The sequence below is a fragment of the Thermobia domestica genome, chromosome 3, assembly GCF_964235325.1.
Source record: "Thermobia domestica chromosome 3, izTheDome1.hap1.1, whole genome shotgun sequence".
Classification (NCBI taxonomy): domain Eukaryota; kingdom Metazoa; phylum Arthropoda; class Insecta; order Zygentoma; family Lepismatidae; genus Thermobia; species Thermobia domestica.
In genome coordinates, this window is record NC_137456.1 from 280,672,435 (window position 1) to 280,697,368 (window position 24,934).

Below are 24,934 nucleotides of genomic sequence, written 5' to 3' on the forward strand. Positions count from 1 at the left end.
TCGATTCAACTTTCAAGTAGATAACTTGCCGCGCCAAATTTTGGCAAACCATGATATAAAGAAGCGTTCGTGTTGAGAATTTGGAAGTTCAATTTCAAATAATGTCGAGAGACATCACTTTTTCGAGACTGTAGTCTCTGTTGTCTCATAGGCAACTCTATCAGCAAACGCTTCAATAACTGTGCTTTATTTAAACAATTTCTAGAATCGTTAAAGAAGAGTCGCATGAAAATGCTCCAATAACAGCTCAATTATTTCAAGTTAACTTGAGCGTGAGGAGTCGCCGCTTGAGGCTTTTCGTTCCAGCATTGCTCTTACCCGAAAACATGCTGCGACATGTATTTCTATACATAACAACCAGAACTACGCCAGAAATTCCACCGTGTATATCATGGATTGCCCAAGTCGCTAAATTAGTAACCCTTTTATATTAAAATTTATTTGAATTAAATTAATATCTTTGCCAACTAATATTGTTATACTTATTTTTTTTCTATAAGATCAGTTTTGTTGAACTATTGTGAATCAAAAGAATCTGTGTCAAGTAAGTTATTGCAGGTCTGTTCGTAAGTGCGCCCAACATAATTGAACGTCAAGCGAAAGTGAAATGGAGTTCAAAATTACTTTCTCCTTAATATCAGAAAATCAGATCTATGATCTATGCCTGGGGGACATGAGGTAGACCAAATGAAGAAAAAAAAAGTAAAAATGATCTTATTAGTATCTTCATCCAATGGTGGAACGCACTGTAATTCAAACGTTTGCTTCTTTAAGTAGATTTCTTCACAATTTGATGTATTTTCGACATGAGATTTCTAGTTCTAAACTTCCCTATGCTTGAAGTTAAGAATTTTGATTCGAACTTCCTTATTATCCTTTTAGTTCATGACTTTATTTTACTGTATTTTTTTTTTTTTTCAGAACCGCACATGTTATCCAACGAGTGTTCAGGAAAACTTTTCCAGAACGGATTCCATTCACCACTTCCTTCACAACAGCCTGTGTTCCAACTCTCCACAACATGCTTCATCCAACAGATAGCTGACAACAGGAAGGAACCTGATCGAATGTGCACATCTGTTGAAGAACATCGCACTTCAGTTACCATGGAACAAGGTTATGATTCTATGTTTATGCATACGCTTCTTTCATCATATCATGGATCATAAACATTTATTTTGTGTTCTCGTCACATTGCTTCGTGTTATTTTAATCGATATTTCGATAAATGTAGCGACAAGAGGAGTTGCTGCTGTGAGTGATGTTTAATTTTCATTGACTGTATATTTGCAAAGGAACTTATTATCGAATTAACAGACTCGTCTTGTTGTATGATAGAATTAATAACTTAATTGAATAAGTTATCTTATCACTGGAGTGTGATTTTTGTCTTCGTACTGTGGAGATGAAAGGAATCTCATGGTCTAATTTAGAAATACATATTAAAACCAACTTCCTTTTTCATAGAATTATGTACGTAGTAATAACAGTGTGATAGATAATCTAATAATAATACATCTGTGTATATATACACATAATCATCTTAATACTTGGCTGCTGATGCAGAATACTGTTTGTGTTGATCGTTAAAATATTCAAGAAGGTGTCAGTTTTTCCAAACAATAAAATTCAAATATATAATGTTGTAGGTGCTGATTATTTATTATGTATAAAAATATTCATATTGTAGAGATATTGTTCGTCAGAAATAAATTTGCTAATCCCTTGTAAGAATCAAAATTGACGAGCAATAATCTTAGCAACAAACAATATCCACAAAATCTCAAAAACGATTATTTATTTTGTTTCATAGTACTTTGAAGTACTATGCAGATACGTTTTCATATTTTAATGTTATTTGGTTTTTCATTATTTTGAAAATGTTAGGATCAAGTAATCCATTTTGACACCATCTTACTAACAATATACTGTATAGTTATTCTTGAAGATAGTCATCATACTAATAGGCCGTGATTTCTTTTAAATTTAATCAATAAAAGTTCTTATATTTGGTTAATAAAGAAAGTAAATTTGAGTGTTTTAAGTTACAGTTTTTAGTAGTTTCATGAATGTTGGCTATTAGTTTATATTAGTTTAACAAGTACTTGCATATTTTTGCGCTTATGTGAAAAATGATTATGTAGTGTCAGTTTTGCGTTCATTTTATGCCCAAGTATGTTGGGGAATATTGGAAGATTTTTTTAGTCTACAGTACTCAAGCTATTTACGTTAATCGGAATGTAGACTAATTTGTGAAATAAAAGTATCTAGTAAGACAGGGAATACACATATAATGTCGAAGTTAAGACAATGTTCAGTTTGAGAAGTTGAGAAAATGTAATTAAAAGATTTTTGTTTTAAACCATTCACAATTTGGAAATGGTGCTAACGAGCAGATCGAAAATGAATTTATGTTAAGTTTTTCTTACACAGAAGATAATTGACTTTATGTTGATTTTCTTACCTATAATCCTTAATTAAGTTTTTTTGTTTCTTTATCCATATCCTAAATTTTGGACACTGGATTGTTGTGAGATCGTTCGTTAGTTTAATTTCTTGAATATTTTAAATTCATATGAACCGAGAATAACATTCATGGGATAACCATTTCTCAGCAATGATCCTTAATTCGTGATTTCCAGTATTTCGAAGATTTATATCCAAATAAACTAATGACACTGGGGAAAATCCAAAACAACCTCTATCAGTACTTAACATGGATAATTTCTTAGTTCTCTAAAATTAAGTTTTGTTGATTGTAATTTTCATTTACAATCTAGTTTTCATATTTTCTCCTTGAAGTAACATTAATTTCATTGCGTTTGTTGCAAGTAGTAAACACCCTTATAAATTTGTTAAAACAATAGACTTGTAATGAAATACAGAACTGTCATATATTATATGTAGTACATTTTACAAGTCAAAAACATTTACTGTCTGAATCTGTAGAACATCGTTACATAATCTCAAATGCCTGTTGTCTCTGAGGATGGCATTGGGATTTTTATGTAGGTGTAACTATTATTATTCTGAGTGTTTAAAAGAAAGTTTCCCATTTGTGTAATGGTGGTGCATTTATGATTTGTATCAGTATTTGTGTGTTTGATCATGAATGGTGGTCTCAAGAGTGACTGAAGAATTTGTGAAACTTTACATTAACTGCCAATAATAAAAGTATAAATGTGTAAACTGTGACTGATTTATTAATTAAATTGAGTGCATTTAATATCTTGTATCCTTGTTAAATTTAAAAGAAACAGTTCGTTTAGTTTGTAAGTCGGTGCGTAAGTGGTAATGATATGAAGAAATTTAAAATATTTCATGTATTTTATCTTTGTTTCTTATTTCGCTTCATCTATACTTGTGCATATTTCGTTAATTTCTTGTTTCACAACCAGATAATTAAACCTAAACTTTCTCAGAAGGAGTTTTAAATCATGAATTCAGTAATAATCTCGTATGCCAATTTCAATGTATTTTTCATTCTCTCTTCTAAAGTGTTGCATTCTCCTGTGCAAAGATAAATACAATACCAATATTTGCACTACTATTACAGGAATTGAAGCAATTTACCACTTGGCTTATATCACAGATTGAACCGTGGACTTCCCTCTGTAGTTATATATAATCTTCTTATCTTAGTTTCTAATTTTTGCTGTATTTTCTTTTCAGATTTTTACATTTCCTCTATTAAGTTCTTTGTGTCATTTTCCTGTAAACATTCTTCTAGAGTGTTCTTTCATTATTTCTATTTACCGAAAGCACCTTTCTCTGGATTATAATGTTCAGTTTTTATTATTATTATTGTCAGTAGTTCGATTTGAACATGGGTTAACAAGTGATTTGACGCATCAACCTATTGTACTGATGTGAATAAAATGCTCTGTAATGAATTATTTGATAGTACACGATCAGTATGTTTAAAGCATAAAATGGTACCATTTTAAAAATCGTAGGAACATTATAATTTCTTTCATACTTAGCAAAGAACGATTCTCTAAATTTCAGTTTTTGTGTTCGACTATTTCAGCAAAGATTCGCTTTTTCTTTCTTATAGCACTTACATGACTGCTGCTTTTATAAAGGTATTAATCTCATATGTTTTAAAACTACCTAGTTTACGACATAATGAAAACTTCATTTCTCCATACTTTAATGTGTTGGCGCCTTAAGCTCTGGAAAACTTTTTTTTTTTTATAATTTATCTTGAAGTCTTCTCAAAATTTGTATCGAAAATGTAATACATATGAAAAGTACATATCTAGTTATTTTAATCATAATCCGCTCTACTGACTGACATATAACATTGAAGGGATAAAAATGTAATTGTTTCTAATACAATGTTAATAGCCTATTAAAGAATATTTTCGAGGCTGATCAATACATTTGTATAGTTACAACTGTATTAATACTCTTACTGTTACAACAAGTCTGTGACTTAATATCGACAGTCCGATAATATTACATATTCATATTTTAATATTTTTGCCAGTCAATGAAACAATCGAAATAATCGACAATTCGATACGATTTTCAGTATCTGTTCGCATTATACTGCAGACACTACTATCTACCAAAGAAATATTGTTTCTGAAGAATAACAATTATGTAACAGTTAATAGCATTTTTGTATTTTTCAGATAATTTTTAAAACTAAACTATTATGAATTAAATGCCGTCTGTATTAATTAATGAATACTTATCCTGACTGTCGTTTCGCTAGCTTGGGTTACAATCACGTCACTTTTTTGTCAATTTGTTTTCAATTTAACATAAACAAATGTCTGTTGATTTCATAAGGTGAAAAGTTTAGCTCATTTCTGACATAGTTGACACGAATTATAGAAATGATTATTGGGTTATAGTTCAAAATTGTATTGTACATTTATAATGATTACTCAAAATTTTCAATGCTTATATTTGATACATTTCTAAAATATATCAGAACTGTTTCCATACCAGTTTCCAAAAAAGTTTCCATACCATCGTTTAATAAACTGTTTAGCTAACCAACAAGGATAAATGAAGTGGCAATATAACTACCGTATAATCTTTCTTTTCGAACTACAAAATGTGCAGTTAATGGTATATTATTGAATATTCTCTTGTATGTACTTAAATTAGGAATGTTTTGCTTATAATGCTATACGAAAATAAGAATTTAACATTTATTTTTAAACAATATCCCAAGTTTATTGGTATTGTTCTTACGAGAGTATGTTTGGTTGATGTTAATAATTTTGTTTTTAAATGTACAGTATATTATATATATATCAGAAAATTCTATGTAAAAATGTTTTTTTGCGTGTGAAATTTAGTCTTAAATAACAAGCTATGTTATACAATATTAGCAAAAGTAATTGTAGTTCCAGAGTTACCAATTTCTTTCAAAGTTTTACACGAATTGAATATTGTGTAGTTTACTTTTGCGAACTGAACTATAAAAGAATAAAAGTTGTTTTATGACCTGCTTCTTATGCTAATGTTCTTGTAAGAAATAAAGTTTTGACATTTCTTAAATTTCTTTTTTAATAAAAAAATCACGTGGATATTTGAGCTATAAAAATCAACCTTATATGTTCCTCTTTAGAAATTCAGTACCAGAGTTACATATATTACGACAAATTAGAACATTATAGTTGTTTTCTTTCTTACTATTGAAAGAAATGTTATCAATGATATTAACTATAATTTCCTTCTTGAAACTTGACAATTTTATTTAAATTCATTGGGATTTTATTTAAATTCAAAATTTATGCTTTCTCACATGCGTGTCACTTCCCTTTAGTTCATTGTAAAAATAAATATTTCAAAATTCAAGATGTTTACAAGTTGATACGTATTTTTTTTAATCTCAAATACAGTAGAAACAAATTTATTGCATTCATTAATGGAATAATATGCTATATAAAGAATTCATTTTGATAAGGATTCATGTAAGAAATTTGAATTAAATGAGAGAATATATTGTTATACGGTTTGTTTTCTTGACATATGTTAGAGATTATATTAGTAGTAATTTAGATAAATATTTAAAGACCATAAACAACCTAAATTATATGGAAAATAATACAAAAACTAAATAGAAAAATTATCCTGCAAAATTTCAAATTTGATACATGAACCCGTATACAAATCACCGCACACATTTTATATTCCATAATACGAGCGAGAGGTTCTACGTATATTTAAAAAATTTCCAATTCTCGCTGGCTTTAAGTGAGGTCTGTATAAAATCAAAATTGGTTAGTATGGTAATGGGGTAGTATAGTCATACTTTCATCTAAATATGTTTTTATTGCATCACTATGAAATAATTTTCACAATAAATTATAGTCGTTTAATTCATAAATTTGCCTTCGAATTAAAAATAGGACTCAAAATAATTTCTATTATACCCTTTTATTTTAACAATATACAAAACTGAAACTTGCTAGTATCCAGATACTATAGAAACAATACAAGAGGTTAAACTTTTACTGAAAGCGAAAATATCTGATAAACTGATTTACGTCGTGTATTCAGAATTGTTTAGTATTACGACCTACGAAGGAATCGTTTCAAAATTTCCATTAATGCCTTGTTACGTAACTCACTATAACAGTAATTTAACACCGATTGACATTTCGTCATCTAAACTAGGGAATCTGAAATATATTAATAAACGCATTTAGGACTCACTTTGATGAAAATTACCTTTAAACTGTATATTAGTTTTCTCACATGCCTCTAAAATATAAAGTAGGAATTTTAATATGTTCCAGATTTGAATAGGATTGAGCCTTTAATATTGGCAACTATTTGTTTGCAACTGATAGAAAATAAATACATGTTACAAAGTTTTGCAGTCTTCCAATGTGGTCTCCAGCAGGTGGGATGAGAGAAAATGAATGAAGCTGAAAGTACTTATCTGGAGGAAATAAAAAAAATACGAAGAACAAATTATACATGTTGTTGAGTGAAACATCTGAATGCTGTGATATGGTACTTCTTTGTGAATGTAATAGTCAAAATTCATCTCCGTTGACAGTTTGACTAAGGAACCTGTTTCTCTCCCGCTCGTAACGCAATAGAATCTGTACTAGCCCAACTAACCAAAATGGTCAGTCCAACGTTGCTTTGTGGTTGAGTTGATTTTCCGTGCGTAAACTTTGCGACAAATATTTTATGGTAGTCAAACCCGTTGATTTCAATCAACGAATTTTCGCTTTTAATTCAAATACAATTTACGATGGCTAATTTCATTGAATTTAACCAAACAGTATTCACCGTATGACCAACGTTTACTTTTGGTATTATATTGAAAACTAAGTTACCAATTTGGTTGCTTTTCCTGTGAAAATAGATTGAAAACTACTGCGGCAAAGTGGAGATCAACGTCATAGCAACCGTTGAAAAATTGTGATTCTTCTAAAAATCAACCGTTTGCCAACATTTATTTGCTTGATTACCTTGGGAAACGGTCATCTTCGTTAACTTGTGATCAGGAGCCAACTGATGAGGTACCCATCGAGCGGAAACTTTTCGAGAATGCGGAACATCCTGAGTAATTGCAGTGTTCATACATTCCCAATGCTAAGCTCTTTGGTAATTTTATTTACTACAACCTTCTGTTCGCTTGAGTAAGTTTATTAACCCTTGTAATGTTCTCTGCACTACTGGATGTTGTTCACTGTCCTAAGCCATCATCAAGAACATTTTCATGCTCAACTGTAGACTACATGTACCACCGCTTTGTGCACTGGCAAGACCTGGAGACCATAAACATATGAGTCATGTGTGAATTTCTGGACATGTTCCACCCCCATTTATGTCGCACCTCCGTTTCTATCCAGGATTCCAACACAGTACCATCTGTTATTAATGTCGGGCACGCTTTCTTGTAGCTGTTATTTCCTCAAACCAATATGCCTTTACTGCACATATGTCAGCGAAAAGATCTACCTGTTTTATGATGAAATTAAGATAATTAAATCATCATTCATTGGACAGAAAAACAAGGAGACTTATTGCAGGAATATTTCTCCTATATGTTAGGTGGGCCAATTATCTCAAAATGCTCCTATAAATTCTAAACTAATATATAAAAAGCTATGAAGTTTTGCTTGATGCAAATATCAACAGGGTGATATTGTTTGGTATATTCTGTAATACCATGTAACTTAGGTTATAAATTTCCCCTAGTGACAGTACGTTAGATAGTTACATATTATCACGGACGCTAATAACTTAATTATTAAATGTTTGTATGTGATAGTATTTTTAGTTCATTACTCTTCAAATGACTTTCAAAAAGTTTTAAAATGTTTAATATTTCAAAATTCAATTGTGATTAATCTATATATATAAAAGAGAACGTACAAAATCCTTTGTTACCTCATCACGCTAATACGGCTGAACCAATGTCTTTTATTTTTGGGGGGTTATTAGGATTTGGACCCTAGATGGTTTTTATCATATCACTTTAATTTTTAATTACCAGTGTCTTGAGATAATTGACCATTCAAGTGTCCATAACGTACAAATCCTTTGTTAGTTATTCATCATAGGTAAAAATAAACGTATTTATATGCAACCCGCATGACCGTGTCACTCGGCGGGTTAACATAAATGACAGGCGATATAATGTTAACATTTACTGCAATCTTCTATGGTTTTTATCATATCACTTGAAAGCGAAAACTTCCGGGGTGACCGCAGCGAAGCGGGGCGGGTTAACATAAATGACAGGCGATATAATGTTAACATTTACTGCAATCTTCTATGGTTTTTATCATATCACTTGAAAGCGAAAAAGTAAAAATTATCTAAGTAACAAAGTTTATTGCGTTCCGGGGTGACCGCAGCGAAGCGGGGTGAACGCTGCTAGTTAATATATAAAAGAGAACGTACAAATCCTTTGTTAGCTCATCACGCTAATACGGCTGAACCAATTTCTTTCATTTTTGGGGGGTTATTAAGATTTGGACCCTAGATGGTTTTTATCATATCACTTTAATTTTCAGTTACCAGTGTCTTGAGATAATTGACCATTCAAGTGTCCATAACGTACAAATCCTTTGTTAGCTCATCATAGCTAAAACTAAACGTATTTATATGCAACCCACATGACCGTGTCACTCGGCGGGTTAACATAAAGGACAGGCGATATAATGTTAACATTTACTCCAATCTTCTATGGTTTTTATCATATCACTTGAAAGCGAAAAAGTAAAAATTATCTAAGTAACAAAGTTTATTGCGTTCCAGGGTGACCGCAGCGAAGCGGGGTGAACGCTGCTAGTTAATTAATAAATTATTTATCTGTAAAAAAAATGCAATGTAATTCCTTCTTTATAATCGTTGGCAAGCACTGAAGTCATCGTGTAAGTTCGTGCATTGAAAAATGTGATGAAAAAAGTAAATTCATAGGTACACATTCTTATAATTTCACCACATACAAGAGAGTCCATGACCCCAGCTCGAGTCAAATCAAAACTACTCCGCTTTCCGAAGTCGGGAGTAGTTGCGACGAAACATTAAGAGGAGGACATAGTACTGAAGCAGAGATCGAACCTGATTAATCTACGTGTGTGAAATTTTATCAATCATCTATTCACTACAATCAATAATCTGAAATGTACCTGTTTCATATTTTTCAATGTCTAGTCATGAGTTAGTGCTTGGGAAGTTTCAACAGATACCACTAGACGTAAAATTACACACATTATAAACATTCCCCACAAATCTTGTTCTTTCATTTTAAAAAAATCATAAATATTGGTGTACAAACTATCAATATCTAAATTTCTAAAAAAAAATGGTGGATTGAGTATAGCCCGCTCCCCCCAGTGATTTTTAACGAATCATAGTGATTCTAACGATTCATACTAGTTCATAATGAATCGGAATCGTATGTTATAAAGATTTAAGATGTAAATCTTGCGGTAAGGAACCTTTAGTATAAGTCAGACCTGGCCACGGCGAGCAGATAGTGGAAACTCTCCTCGTGAACGCTCACGAGCATTCTACGTGCAAATACCATTGTTCGTACTTCGTACATCTTCGGGTTTCGTCCTTAGAGGAGCGGAAGTGTTGTCAACCTTGGCGGTAATCACTAGGTTACCAAATAAAAAAAAAGTATGTATGGTAACTGATTGCCATTTAGTGTAAAGTGTTTTTTACAATTTGGTAACCGTTAACTATAGACAACACAAACTTGTGAAAGCAATCAAATGATAAACTATGTTCGTTCCTTTTCTTCTTTTTTCTTTCCTTTTGTTAAAGGATGTGGTGGAACCAAACCATCGCTTACATTTATAAAAATTTTCTAGTTTGCCCATGTGGGTTTGTTATATTATCTTGTTTCGCTTTTTAGGAAAAGAGATAATCTGTTGATACGAAAAAAAATACTGTAGCACTTGTTTGTAATTATCTAAGTATTATCTCCAGAAAATTAGCTTATGCATGTATGTGTGTACGAATAGGCTTAGCAAGGGGTTGGTTGTGGAGGTTAGAAGCCACTATTACACTATCAATAGGAAGAATAGTATTTCTTACTCCACTTTTAAAGTTACTTTGATCGCAAAGAATCAAACAAAATATTAAGAGAGCCAAAGAGATTTTCCATTTTTAAGACCATTAGTGACCCATTAGTGTTTTTTTTTTAACAAGGAGTGTCTTTTTAATAAGGAAAAATATATTGTCCCTGGCTGGTTGCTTGCCGGTGGCTTGTTAAAAGTGAAAAAGAATGTTAAATCATATCAACGACTGAAGCTACACGCTTGTCTTTCTTCGATAGTTATTGACTGATTTTGAAAGTCACAATGTTGTAGACCTACTGTAACAGCGTAAACTCGGAAGGAAACGTTCCAACTGATTGATACGAACAATTATTCCCAATGTCTTGAACATGAAACGTGGGTTGCACGGATAACGCTTAAAGTGGGCTGGACTGCACTGGAATTTCCTTCCGGAAAATTAGTGTTTGGTCGGAACTCAGTTCTACTGTGTAGTTGTCTCTCAACAACATTTGAACATTTCTTTTAGATAATAATAACTAACTAACTAACTAACTCTATGGCCTATGGAACCCGAAGGTTCAATGTTTACAAAATATTTCCACTAACTTCTGTCCTTAGCCAACTGGATCCAGTTTCTACTCTGTACTCTTATTTCTGCAAGATCCATCTTAATATTACCTTCCCATCTACGCCTAGGTCTTCCTAGTGGTCTTCTTCCAATTAGGTTTTCAGTTAAAATTATGAAAGCGTTTCTGGCTACATGGCCTGCCCTCCTGAACCTTCTACATTTAATGACCCTAACAATGTTAGGTGAGCGGTATAAACTATGCAATTTCTCGTTATGAATTTCCTCCAATCCCCATTTTCATCCCTCTTTGGTCCGAATACTACTACTACTACTAATTATTATTATTATTATTATTATTATTATTAGTAGTAGTAGTAGTAGTAGTAATAGTGGTAGTAGTAGTAGTAGTTGTAGTAACAAAAGTAAAGATTAAGTATATGACGAAACAGCTTTACTAGTGTATAGCAGACAGCGACTAGTGCCACTTATGCTCTGCCTACTATCATCCGTGCTTCCAGTACGGTAGTTATCTAGCCACTAACTCCCACTATTTACATCTGCTTATAGAGACCAGTATCGAGTACAGTCGTTGTAAAGAGTTGAAAGCAGTAAGATGGCGAAACGACGCTGCCCTACACCTACACTTAAGTTCAACACGCAGTGGGAGGAAGATTATTTCTTTGTCGAAGATGACGGTGTAGCCAAATGTTTAGTGTGCTTTAAAACATTACACGGATTTAAAAAGTTCAACCTTCAACGTCACTACAATATTTATCACGTGGAGCAATACGGGGAACTTGAAGGACATTTTCGCAAAGAAGAATTGAAGAAGTTGAAAGAGAGTAAGGTCGCATCGGAAAAGGAAGGCAAGGAGAGAACGTGTGAAGCCTCTGTGCGGGTGAGTTACAAAATTGCGTTGCATATTGCGAGATTGTTGGTCCCTTTTACAGACGGAGACCTAATAAAGGAGTGTATAGTAATATCAGCAGAAGACTTTTGTCCATCTCGAATACAGCAGTTCGAATCGGTTCCACTTTCCCGACAGACTATTACGCGACGCATAGAACATCTTGCAGATGGTGTTTTGAGCCAGCTATCGGAGCTTTCGAAAACGTTTATTGCATTTTCCCTGGCGCTCGACGAAAGTACGGATGTTACAGATACAGCGCAGGTTGCTATCTTTATTCGTGGTGTACATAGTGAACTGCAGATTCGAGAGGAACTGTTGCACATAGTACCTATGAAGGGCACCACAACGGGCGCTGACATTCTTGCGTGTGTTGAAGAAAGTGTCGAAAATACAGGCCTTGTGTGGAATGCACTGGTCTCTGTAGCGACCGATGGGGCACCTGCTATGGTTGGGAAGGAAGCAGGGTTCGTGGCGCGACTAAAACAAAAACTGCAAGAGCTTGGGGTGTCGCATGATATCAGGGGAATTCATTGTATGTTGCATCAGGAACAGTTGTGTGCAAAGAGTGTAACGATGAACGATGTCATGGATGTTGTAGTTCGTACCACCAGCTACCTCAGAAAACATGGACTGCGACATCGCCAATTTAAATCCTTCCCCGAAGACCTAAACAGTGCATACGGAGACATACCTTATTATACTGAGGTGCGCTGGCTGAGCCGTGGGAACTTGTTAAACCAGTTCTTTCAGTTACTAAACGACATTGATATGTTTTTCGGTATGAATGATCATTCCGTGCCAGAACTGAAAGACGACCAATGGAGATGCAATCTTGCGTTTTTGGCAGACATAACTACTCATCTCAATGCTCTTAACCTCTCATTGCAGGGTCAACATCTGCTAATTACAAATATGTGCGATCGCGTCGAAGCGTTCAAAATGAAGCTATCCCTTTGGGCGCAGCAATTTGAAAAGAAGATTTTGGTTCACTTTCCCAGCTTAGGCACCTTACAAGAATCCGGTAAACTACTTGACTTGACTCATTACCGCAGTTTGCTGCTTAGCCTTAAGGACGAGTTTGAAACCAGATTTCAGGACATAAAATGTTTGGAGATGAGCTTCAGAGTATTTGCCACTCCATTCTCTACAAACATTACAGACGCTCCTTCTGATGATCAGTTGGAACTTATAGAGTTAGTGTGCGACAGGAAAGTTAAAGAGAAATTCCATCAGAAAAACAATTTACAAGAGTTCTATAGGAATTTCCCTCGATGTCCATTTCCGCGACTGCATAGAAATGCTGCCAATATTATGTCAATGTTTGGTTCGACGTATGTGTGTGAGCAATTATTTTCAAAGATGCGACTGACGAAATCAAACCAGAGAAGTTCATTGTCCAACCATCACCTGGAATGTTTGTTACGTCTAAGCTGTGTGCAAACAATATCACCTCGTATAGAGACACTTACGAAGAAATTGTGCGGTACATCTGCCTCAGAGAACAAGGCTTGAAGTAAAACACTTGTCAATAACTAGTGTTTATAGTGTATTTTCTTTTTTCTGTGTTTCTAACTTTATACACATTCGGCCTCTTTGTGCGTTTTATGTGTTCTGTTGGTTTGAATTTTGATTTACTACTGTCAGACATTTGTCTCTTGTGGCGTTAAGATACTTGAGTACGCTTCGGCAAATGTGATTGCATTTTTCGAACCTTTGGGAATGTGCAACAAGTGTTTTTCTTTTGGGACCTTTGTCTACGATCTCGGATTTCTGTGGTAAGTTATAAAAGCTATTACAATGTTTATATTTTGAAGCTACGGAAATCTAATAAGTATAGACTATTTGGATGATTTCTAATTGAATAATATATTTTCGAATAAAATCTACTGAAATAATCTGATTTTCGAATTGTTCCTCATCTCTGTTTCTTTGCCTACATTAGCATCCAGTGGCAATTTACGGCAGAACTCAAGCAGGTATTATGCATATCGAACACGATCTTATTATATTATTATTATTTTTTCAACCTCCCGTCGTTCTGCTATCAATCTAGCAACGAAAGGCGTTTACAACTTAGCAAACGTGAAGCGAGTGACAAGTTACAGACCGAGTGCTAATGTAATACAACGTCACGAATTGTGTAGGCAAGCTAAAAAGGCCTGAAACAATTCGTTTCCGATATTTGCAGTCGTTTTTACGTCTGTAAGCTGACATGTTTAATATTAGTTTCTTTCTTTCTTTCTTGTTCATTTGTTAGTTACTTCAACGCTAACTGTAACCTCTATCATGCGTCTTCCTCGATCAAAAACGTACCAATTTTATTTCCTGCAGTGTTTTCGCGGTACTGCTTTCGAAATGGGGAGGGGGAGAGCACACCTGCACATTTCACGCTTGCGTCTGCTGAATGCTTCATCATCGTGCGAATTTTTGACCAGGCTTGGCCGTAGGTTTTTTGCCATCATGTGTGGTTGGCAACACTTATCGGATGCAATGGAAGGGGCGAAGCTACCAGCCACCTGTGCTCACCTGTTCTTATCTCCGCTCGTGCTCGCTCACGCTTCGGCTCCGGGAGCCAATTCATGGACAGGCCTGGTATAAGTAGTAGTAGTAGCAATAGTAGTAGTGGTAGTTAGTAGCAATAGTAGCAGTAGGAACGGGTTAGAAGCCCCGCACGGGTTGGTTGGGTTCTGTTCTCGATATAAGTAGTAGTAGTAGTAGTAGTAGTAGTAGTGACTTTTCCAGTTCCGGTGACAAAGAACTGGGGGGAGCGGGCTATACACAAGCCAAAATGGTTTTTGCTATAAAATATGATTACGATATCTCTCGCGTACGTCCCGTTCTGTGTAAATCATAGATAAAGCATAGCATAACCGCAATATATTTCAAATCTACATACTAAGTGTTAGAAACTGCATAAGGTACATTATAGCAAACATTAAGATTGTGGAGGCCCCTAAAACATTATGAACACAAGTAAGATGGACGCGACAAACCTTACAAACGCACATACAAAATACCTTAGTGTAGAGTTCTATGGTCATGATACGAAATTTTTCGGATAAATAGGAGATAGGGCCGCGCGATGGCTCAGAGGTAGCATTCACCTCTGGTGCATAGGGGTTCTTGGTTCGATCTCAGCTGGCGCCAAGTGAGCTTTGTGGAGGACAAACACCGGATGCATGGGCTTTCTCGGGGTTCTCCGGTTTCCTCCTGCTTTTTTTTTCATTCTACCTTTCATTCATTTCTCTTCATCACCATCCCCTTTAGCCTAGCTGGCATGATCGTGGGACGTTAAACTTTAAAAAGAATAATTTCATTTCGGATAAATAGGTATAAGGGACTGAAAAGTAGTGTCTACAAGTTTAAGTTGGATTTAAAAATCGTAACTAACTTTAAAAATGCTTTATTTCGAAAATTTGGTTAGATGAGTATCACATCTCTTCGTGATTTTCAATTGACGTAAAAATCATAATGCTATTTCTAACAATTTTAGATTGTAAACGTGTTTGGAGATGTAACAAATATGGGTAATGGTTACTATACTGGTTAAAATATGAGTCATTTGATCATAAACTGAAGATTGCCCGCGGTAAAAATAGTCGACTTTCATTGGCTATCCCGAACGACGCATTTAACTTAAGTCCCAAAATATTACTGACTATACTGGGGTCTGTACTTGATAACATCATTTGAGCACGAATCGTGGAACGATTAGAGTAAAAGTGACAGCTTTCTGATGGTTAATTTGTGGAATTTTTACCGTCCATTATAGACGCTCAGAAATAGCGAAACAAAACAGAGAATTTAATAACGAAGCTGGTGCGGGTTTCATCTGCGGAGCGTGGTCGGAAATTATCAAGAGAACACAGCTCCAATCTGCTTGAACCCCCAATAGAGCGCGCCTTTAATAGAGTAATGACAGGATAATCCCTCAATACAGAGAAATTTGGCCGTACTACATGGAATCTCAAACAGAACAGCTTCCAACATAATTCAGAGAAACTTCACATTGGAAGCGTACAGACACCGCCTTACAGAGCCCTACATTCAGGAGAGATTTACAAACGCCACAAAACTATGAAACAACTTGCAAGAGGCGAAGTGAAAGGGGGTGTACCCTGGATAAGGGGTGGCTCTCGTAGATGAGACCAACCGACTTCAATAAATTTTCTACCGCTAAATAGACTACAAGAGCCGATCTGATACTGTGCTGCAGTGCAAGGGATCCCTGTGCGGTGACCGGATATTGCAGTCGGGGAACGCTGCCATTCGTTGAAAAACCTTCCAACACCAAAGTCAACGCAGCTTATTTCTAGAACATTATGGATCCTCTGTATGCCACACACATTTCCGATCTACAGGACGAGTCCAATAATGTACAATATGAATCCACATGGACAAGGCGTCTAGCAATGGTGCTTGGTTATCCCTTGCGTTCTAAGCATGGAAGCCAGAAGAGACGAGAATTCGAGTTATTCTATTTTCGTCTGTTCCTGTGAAATCTTCGGACTCCACGAATGAACTACTTGGTTTGATCTTCAGTCACTTACTGCACGCCGTCCCTATGCTATGCAGAATGTTCGGAAATTTGCCATAGCGGTACAGCAAAACATTTCCTTCCCATTCTATGCAGGAGTTTGCTACAGTGGAAAGTAAGCTATCGGGCAATTGTTGGGACCTGTAACCGACACGTCGACTACAATCAGTAGCGGAGAAGGGAATAAACTAAGTAAGTGGTTCAAAGTCGACTACTTATATTATGGTCAATCTTCTGTAAGAATCATAAAATAAATAGCCATAAAGTAAAATAACCAAAACAACGTAAGAAAAGCAAAATGTTATATATACTAAAAGTTGGGAGGAAACAATACTCAATGGATACATTATTATCCCAAGGTAATACAGATGATGACAATAAAACATAAATAGAACTAAGAATAAACACGCAAATAGGGATGCGCTCGAGTCGAGACATGTCTCGAATCTCGACTCGAATTCGAGTCGAGACACGTTGTAAAATTCGAGACGAGTCGAGACAAACCTATTTCTCGACTCGATTTTTCGAGTCGAGACACGAGTCGACTCGAGACTGCTCGTGAAAATCTCGACTCGACTGGAATGTCTCGAAAATTTTTCTATAATTTTTAATATTATTTTGAAGAAAGTATTCACTCAGAAACAGCCTTGAAAACAATTGCAGCATTTATTACTTTAGAAAATCAGAACGTATAAACTTAATAGAGATCAAGATTTAATTTTTATTATTATTATTATTATTATTATTATTATTATTATTATTATTATTATTATTATTATTATTATTATTATTATTAGGTATTCTGCCTTTCGGCAGGTCCTGGGACTAATGAGGATTTTTTTACTCAATTTTATTTTCTCCTATCTTTCAAATCTTGGATCAGCTGTGTTCTTCTTCTTCCTATTCCTTGTTTCGTTTCCATCTTTCCTTCTATGGCGGTGTTAAGAGGACAATTTCTTCGCAAGATGTGTCCATTCCAATTGGCCTTTCTTGAAGAATGGTGGCTAGAAGTGTCCTCTTCTCCCCTATCCGTTTTAAAACATTTCCGTTTGTTGCTCTCTCTGTCCATTTTATCTTCTCCATCTTCCTCCAACACCACACTTCGAAGCTCTCCAAATATTTCTTCTCTAATTTCCGTAATGTCTATAATATATAATGTAACATTTGTTGTACATCACATATTATGATACGAGACTATTTTACATGGTATATTACAATAAATGGACTGCTTGGATACCAAGAACTAGTAGAGATAGGTACCTTTCACTTCTATAGATAGGTATTTTTTAAAAGAATTTTTGTAAACACTAAATCATAAAACATTAAACTACATACAGTAGTTACGGTTTTGGTTCCCAACATAAAAGAAACTTGGATTGTCCATGAGATATTGAACTTCAACTTTCACTCATTGAAAATTTCAATTTTGGAGTTAGGCCACTTGGCATCAAAGCAGTTTACTGTAAGATAAATACACTCCTTACTTTACTCTAGTAACATTGTTGTTCAGGAACCTGGGATTTCCATCTTCTCAAATATCAGCTGAACGATTGCTTGATAGATAGGAGAATAGTGTATTAAGTTTTCCAGCTTTGGTGCGTCTCCGTATTTACACACTGATATAACTTTTAATATAAATTTATTTACCTTTCTTTTGTTATTGACTTAACACCGACTTCTCTCTGTTATCATGGAGGTGTTCATTCGCTAGACATTGATTCTGCGCACTGCTGAAGGAGAAATGGGTTTAGTAATTTTTATTTTCCGAAATTCACGTCTGAAATGTATTTCATTTACTAATCTTCCTGCAACGCTATTTGCTTTTTCTTTCTTTCTTTTCATGGCAATTCCAAATAGTTTTGTTTGGTGCTGGGAGTATATTTTATATTCACCTAATAAAATTACGGGTTCATTTTGTAATCAGTTTTAAATTTACAGAAACTATTAAGTTCACAATCAAATCGCACTAAGTGTTTAATGCATTTCGTAGGCTTTTGTTTTTATGCAGCTCATTAAGGAAAATCTATTTCATAATCGTAACATTCATTACTTTAAATACTAAGAAACTATAACGGTAAAGGTGACTCGACCTAGCCCCGGGGCCGCTGTGACTCAGTGGCACAGCTTTCACCCTTGGTGTGTGAAGACTCTAATTCGATCTCAGCTGGTACCAAGTGGGCTTTGTGGCATAGAAACACCGTGTGTGTGGACTTTCATGTGGTTCTTTAGTTCCCTTCCACTTACTTCATTCCACCATTTCATTCATTCTCAACATCACTGTTTTCTTTAGCTTACAAAAGACTGTTTACTTGCCCACTAGTTTTATTATTGTGAACTGAAACTCAAGTGCGCAGTTATCTTGAATATTTCTGTCCCTTTTTACTTTACATCTTGAAGTGGGATGAGGGTCAGGATAGATCTAGTGATATACCGCTGAAAGAAATGCTTCAGTACAGTGTCGGAAGTGGTATGTATTGTTTATGTTACCTACAATGTTACTTCCCTATAAAATATAAATTCACCCTTTCTCCCCTTCCCTTATTCGAATACAATGAACCGACTCTTTTGCTGAAGAAAAATGCTAAGAGAAAATTGAACTATCTGTGTCTTAAAACTTTCTTTGAAGTGCAGTCTTTTGTATTTGTAAGGTTTTGCCACTGTTTTCTCATCAATATGAAAAGATAGCGAGCCAAATGTTTAACCATGGACTCCTGCTGCGAACTGACCGTGACTAAACACCTGATCTCGCTCTGCTCATTTTCTCTCGCACACAGGTATTATTGCTATGTTTTAATGATCAGAAGAAATATCAAACCATCCGATACACATGATACGAAAGAGCGAACAGAGGGAGGCAAATATTATAATAGACCAATTTTTCCGCGTGGTAACAATACTTCATACTTCTATCATTTGGTGTACATCTCTATGAAGTTGTTTTCCACATAAGTATAGCTTACTTCTTTTCGAGGTAGCTTCTAAGTGTCACAGCTGTGTTTAGTTTTGTTTCGTGCTAGGATGAAAGGGAGAAATGCAACATTTGCTTCTCGGTGAACTTATATATATTATTAAGATGAGCGGTAATAAGCGAGGTTTAACAAAGAGTGACTTTCGGATCTACAATTTAACGTGTAGTTGCAGCCCGTGTTGAGAATCGAACCAAATCTATGTAAGACCTGTTAACATTGAGCTCTTTTGTGGTAAAAGTGAACTTCAGAAACATACAAAAGACTTGAAACATCAAGCTAATGTAAAGGAATTGCAAAATGTACTGCATCTTTTCTGTAACAAGGAACATGTGATGCACAGCAACACAAGAATCGTGTTAAGGCCAATATTTTTTTTCTTCTTCCGAATTTAATATCCCCTTCCACACCATAAAAGAAAATATAATGTTTGTTAAAAGAAAGTGCACCTAATATTTTAAAATTTTGTTTGTGATCTTATCATGCATAATTATATATAATGCCTTTCATACACCGAGAATGAATTCAACTGTACGTCATAGCACCTCTAAAGCGATATTTTTCAAACTTATGTATTGCTAGATATTGTAAATTTACGGCATATATCTTATTTTGTGGGAAATTTTGCGTCTAATCGGAAAATTTCATGACTTCGGACAGGAATTCGCAGTTACGAAATTTGCATCACTGTCTTCTGAAAGGATGTCTAGAAAAAAATACTACTGGAAAATAACTGAAAACACAAGATGGATTTGATAGCCAAATTTACGTCATCTTGGTGCGTCATCATTTTTCTTTAAATACTTGTATTTAGTATTCGATTAGAGTTTAGTATACGTTTTAGCATCGAGGCTATATGAGACGTGAACTTACAAATTAACGTGGGATCAGAACCACAGGAGTTCCCACCGGAAATCAAACCTGGGTCTCCCGCAACAAAGACGCGTACGCTAACAATATGGACACAAGGGGATTCAATATTTGGTAATGTGTACATAAAGTTGTGGAATTGCGCTTGTATAGTGTTAGAAGTTCTACCTAGGTACTAACATAAATTTTCTCAATACTCAGCTTAATAAAGTATCTTTAAAAAGAAAATGTCTCTATGTTTCAGTTCCTGGTTCGACTGAAGGATGGTACAAATTCCAATGACCTTTTTTGGGATCCTACTTTATGCAGTAGATCCATCATAAACTGGGTGTTTGATAGGGATATAAACTAAAAACTTACAAATATAAATTTAAGTCACATTCAAATATCTTTAAACTAAAACTGAATGTATACATGTGCCATTTACTAATTCATTTTTATCGTTTGTGTAAGAGTCATGTTAGTTCTTTAATTCAAGTACATGAATACAGTTAGCTCCTCTTAATGAAAGTAAGTGGTGGCTGGTCTTTAAAATTAGTGTGGAAAGATAAGTAAAGAATCTGACATAATTTAGAAAAATCTATCATAATCCAGTCCCGTGTTTGGCATCATTGATTGTCTCAAATGTAGCAACCCTGACTTAAAGGTTTTGCTTCAAGAAAGATGGATTCTCTGTTATGTATCAGATATATAGTCTCAAGTTGGAGCAGTATTCTCTATGACAAGCATTGAAGCAGGCAGTATATCTGTTGAAATAAGTTATTTCTGAGTGTATGACTGGAATTAAGAACTATTTTGAGTCAGTTCGACTTGTTTCTAGTTAAGGCTAGGTAAATCAATCCCCAAATAGAGAAATAGATTACTCTTATGTTATTTCTTAGCAAGGTGGGAAAAATCACGATTTTTTAAAAAAATAATTTTTGTTGTTTTTTTATTTAAATCGATTTCTTTGATTTAAATCAAATCTTTCTTCTCGTATAATACAAGTCGCGAACTGAAGAAAAAGCATTAGGAATTAGTATTAAATGCTAATTACGCCATTTAAGTGAAAGTATTGGGGTTGAATTTTGAATTATCCCCAATCGTTAATCTATTCAATCCCAAACAATGTTTTTTTAACCCTTTTAAATTATGGCTCTTTTTAAAGGTAAATTATAGACTTTCAGTCAAGCCGCTACAGCATCATCCCTATTTATCCCATGATCATGGTACATACATAACTCTCTTTAGAATAGAACAGTTTTTCAAACGGTAACATTCACATTTCCCTATCATGTCCCTGAAGCGGGAAATTTTGAGAGTAATCGGAATTATTTTATTTTTATTTTTTTTAAATTTTGATCCCCTCTGGACTCCCCTGTGTTAATGCACAGATCTCAAAATCAACTGGGAAATACTAAGGGGTGTACTAAATGTGTGTACAAAATTTGAAGCTTCTATCTTGAGTAGTAAGGGTGAGGAAACTATTTAACAATGAGCTAAGAACATTCCCACAATGCCCCAGATGACCCAGATGTAATGTAAAAATTTCCTCAGACATCCCTATTTATCCTATGCAATATAATGATTTGTGCATTATTCTCTTCAGAATAAAACAAATTTTCAAACGGTACCCTTCAGATGTCTCCATCATGTATCTGGGGTGGGTAAATCACAAAAAAAGGAATTTTCTGTTAGAAATACCCTTTTTTTAAATTTTTACCTCTGTGGACCCCTCCCCCTGTTTTAAGGCAGAGATCTGAAACAAATCTGAAAAATACTGAGGAGTGCACTGAATAAATGTGCAAAATTTCAATCTTGTAGGTGCAAAAGTAAGCCCGCGAAAAACAATATTCCCCAAATACCCCAGATTTCCGTATAAAACAAGATCTCAGGTAACAGTTTCCTGAGACATTCCTATTTATCCTGGAAGCACAGTGTGTACATCATTTTCTTCAGAATGGAACAACCTTTCAAACGGTACCATTCATATGTCTCCATCTGAGGAGGGAAAATCACGAAAAAAGCTATTTTTGTTAAAAATATCCTTCTTTTTAAACTTGCCCTCTGGACCTCGCTGTTTCCACGCAGAGATCTGAAAACATCTGAAAATTATTAAGGGGTGCACTGAACGATTGTCCAAAATGTCAGTCTTCTGAATGCAAAATGTAACCCGCCAAATAATAATAATAATAATACGCATAACAAAAAATATCTTTTTAATGTTATGATGTCACACACTATGCCTCAACGCAGAAAGGCGTGAAAGCATTTGTAACCTGTTCTAAAATGGCTCCAGTCTTAAAGAAAACGAAGTAAAAAGCCTTATTGGTACTTTTTTAATCGAATAATGAAGATTCTACCTTATCACCTAAAACTAGGTGATATAATTTAAAAGGTTAAGCATTAAGGAAAAAGTACAGCAACGTTTATCAAAATGACACTTTCTTTCTCAATAGCTACTGATATTTGGCAGGAGCCTATTTTTAAAATCTCAGAACTAGCTTTTGGCATGAAATACATAAATTTCGCCTAAAGTTATAAAATTAACAAAAAATAAATAAAAATTGGAGAAGGGATAGGACCCCTCTAAATACGTCCTATTATCTGGGAACAAACAAACCGATACGCACACACAAAAAAATCGTCTTAAATGTCAATGGTGATTTCCCCGTTGGAATAGTTAACGATTTTAAAACCCAAACCCAATGTTACGAAAAGAATAAAGCAGGATTGCTCCGTTACCTGTTCAAAACGGGATTTTCCGTAATCATCCTTTGCATGACATTTGTTATCATACTATACTCTACATTTGAGTCTCATTGTATTATGATTATTAACTTTCATAATCGAAATAACAGAACAGAAACGGGATTTTACTTATTTTCACTTTAAATTAATTTATTTCGTAATTCGATTTAAATCAAAGATTTTTTTTAAAAAATCAATTGATTTAAATCTTGATTTAAATCGTGATTTAAATCAGACTGATTTAAATCAATTCACCCTGTTTCTTAGCAGGGAACATCTAACATTTTCACGGGAGACAGTGTCTGTTTATGGATATTGACATTTCTACGTTTATTTAAGATTGCTAGCAATACCTGGTTTCCATAGTAATGGAGCAAGTCATAGGGATTTTAGAGTGAGAGCCTTATTTGAAACGTGAGTAACGAGGGTCCTTGTTTACGAGGTTCAAATACTTTTTTTTTTCAACCGCAGTCTGACTGCATTCAACTGAGTGCGAACTTAAAGAATACTGGACTCAGTTTTCGGTGCGAGAACTTGACGACTGTTTTTGTAGAAACTTAACCTCAAATGAAGATTCTGTTGAAGGCGCTTCACTTCTTTTGTGAGAGGAATTTTCTTACATTCAAGCAACTCAATCCTATAAGTAACAGAATTAGCCTTTTTGATGGAGAGTCTTTATAGACCATTCCATGTTTAGGACTTTAGGCCAGACAGCTTCCTGATTAATGAAATTGTCTTTAAGATGTTGAGGGAGTATGGTGTAAGAAAACACATGTCCTGCTCTCTCATGATTAAAGCACAACTTAGCTGCTTTAGAGAAAATCGGTTTGAAGTTATGGTTTTATGAAGGCTTAAGTAGGCGACTTCACTCCGGACTGAAAAGTTGGTCTGTTATTTCATGACAGTTAACTTAAAGAAACTCTTCTCAAATCAGATTACCATTCTTAAGCACCAAAATATCCTGTATGGACTGTAGAAATGCTTTATTTATCAAAGTTTCCCTAACCGTGTGGTGTGTACTACTCTCTGCTTGTTAATTACCCTACACAAACTTACCGGGCCGTTCAAATTTTTACAGGTAAAGAAGTACTATCAAATATCATTGGGCGCCCCCCACCCTTTTACTGATGTCGGGCGTCGTAGGTGGGCAGACTGGTAAAACAGAACAGGCAGCGAACTGTGGCGGAACAAACATCAGACTTTAATGCTGGGCAAAGAGTACACGTGTGTCTGAACACACAGTGCACCGAACACTCCCAACGATGGGCCTCCGCAACCGACGACCCATCCATGTGCGAATGTTCACAAAACGACATCGGAAACTACGACTGAAATGAACACGTGACCATCGCCACTGGACCTTGGCGCAGTGGCAGAGCGCTGCATTGTCTGATGAATTCCGATACTTTCTTCATCATGACGATGGGAGGGTACGAATCCGTCGTGTTGCAAGGGAATAACTCCTTGACACCTGTACTGCGGGACGGAGACAAGATGGCGGCGGCTTAATTAAGCTCTAGGGAACATTCACGTGAGCATCCTGTTTGGGTACAAAACCACGCGGCCAGAACCTCGCGGACCAAAACCTCGCCGCTCAAAAACCTCACGGGACAAAACCTCGCGGGGCCAAAACCTCGCGCCCCAAAATATCGCCATACCCAAAATCTCGCCTGACCAAAACCTTGTTGTAATGATCCCGCGACACAGAATCTCGCCTGGTCTAAATTAAGCGAGACGTAGTGTCGCCTGGGAAGAAATGTCGTCAGGATAAAACCTCTTCGCGACGATTTCTTCAATGTAGAATGTTCTATATATTACTATATGTATATATGTAGTAATAACATATAATTA

General features: G+C 35.1%; 2 protein-coding genes across 6 annotated transcripts in view; both read left to right on the top strand.

Moving 5' to 3' along the window:
• Window positions 1–5,520, top strand: part of LOC145681091 (ankyrin repeat domain-containing protein 10-like) — a 180,072-nt gene extending 174,552 nt beyond the window's left edge. For 2 of the 5 annotated variants that reach the window (XM_081752473.1, XM_081752466.1), the window contains one exon: window positions 922–5,520. In XM_081752473.1, coding sequence (XP_081608599.1) covers window positions 922–1,169 — 248 coding nt within the window. In that variant the 3' untranslated portion in view covers window positions 1,170–5,520. The remainder of the gene's footprint in view (window positions 1–921) is intronic. The other 3 variants (XM_081752470.1, XM_081752468.1, XR_014130725.1) reach the window with 2 other exon arrangements.
• Window positions 5,521–11,683: 6,163 nt separating this feature from the next.
• LOC145682238 (general transcription factor II-I repeat domain-containing protein 2A-like) lies at window positions 11,684–13,492 on the top strand. Its single transcript, XM_081753821.1, has one exon. The coding sequence runs from the start codon at window positions 11,684–11,686 to the stop codon at window positions 13,490–13,492; it is 1,809 nt and encodes a 602-aa protein (XP_081609947.1).
• The last annotated feature ends 11,442 nt before the right edge of the window (window positions 13,493–24,934 follow it).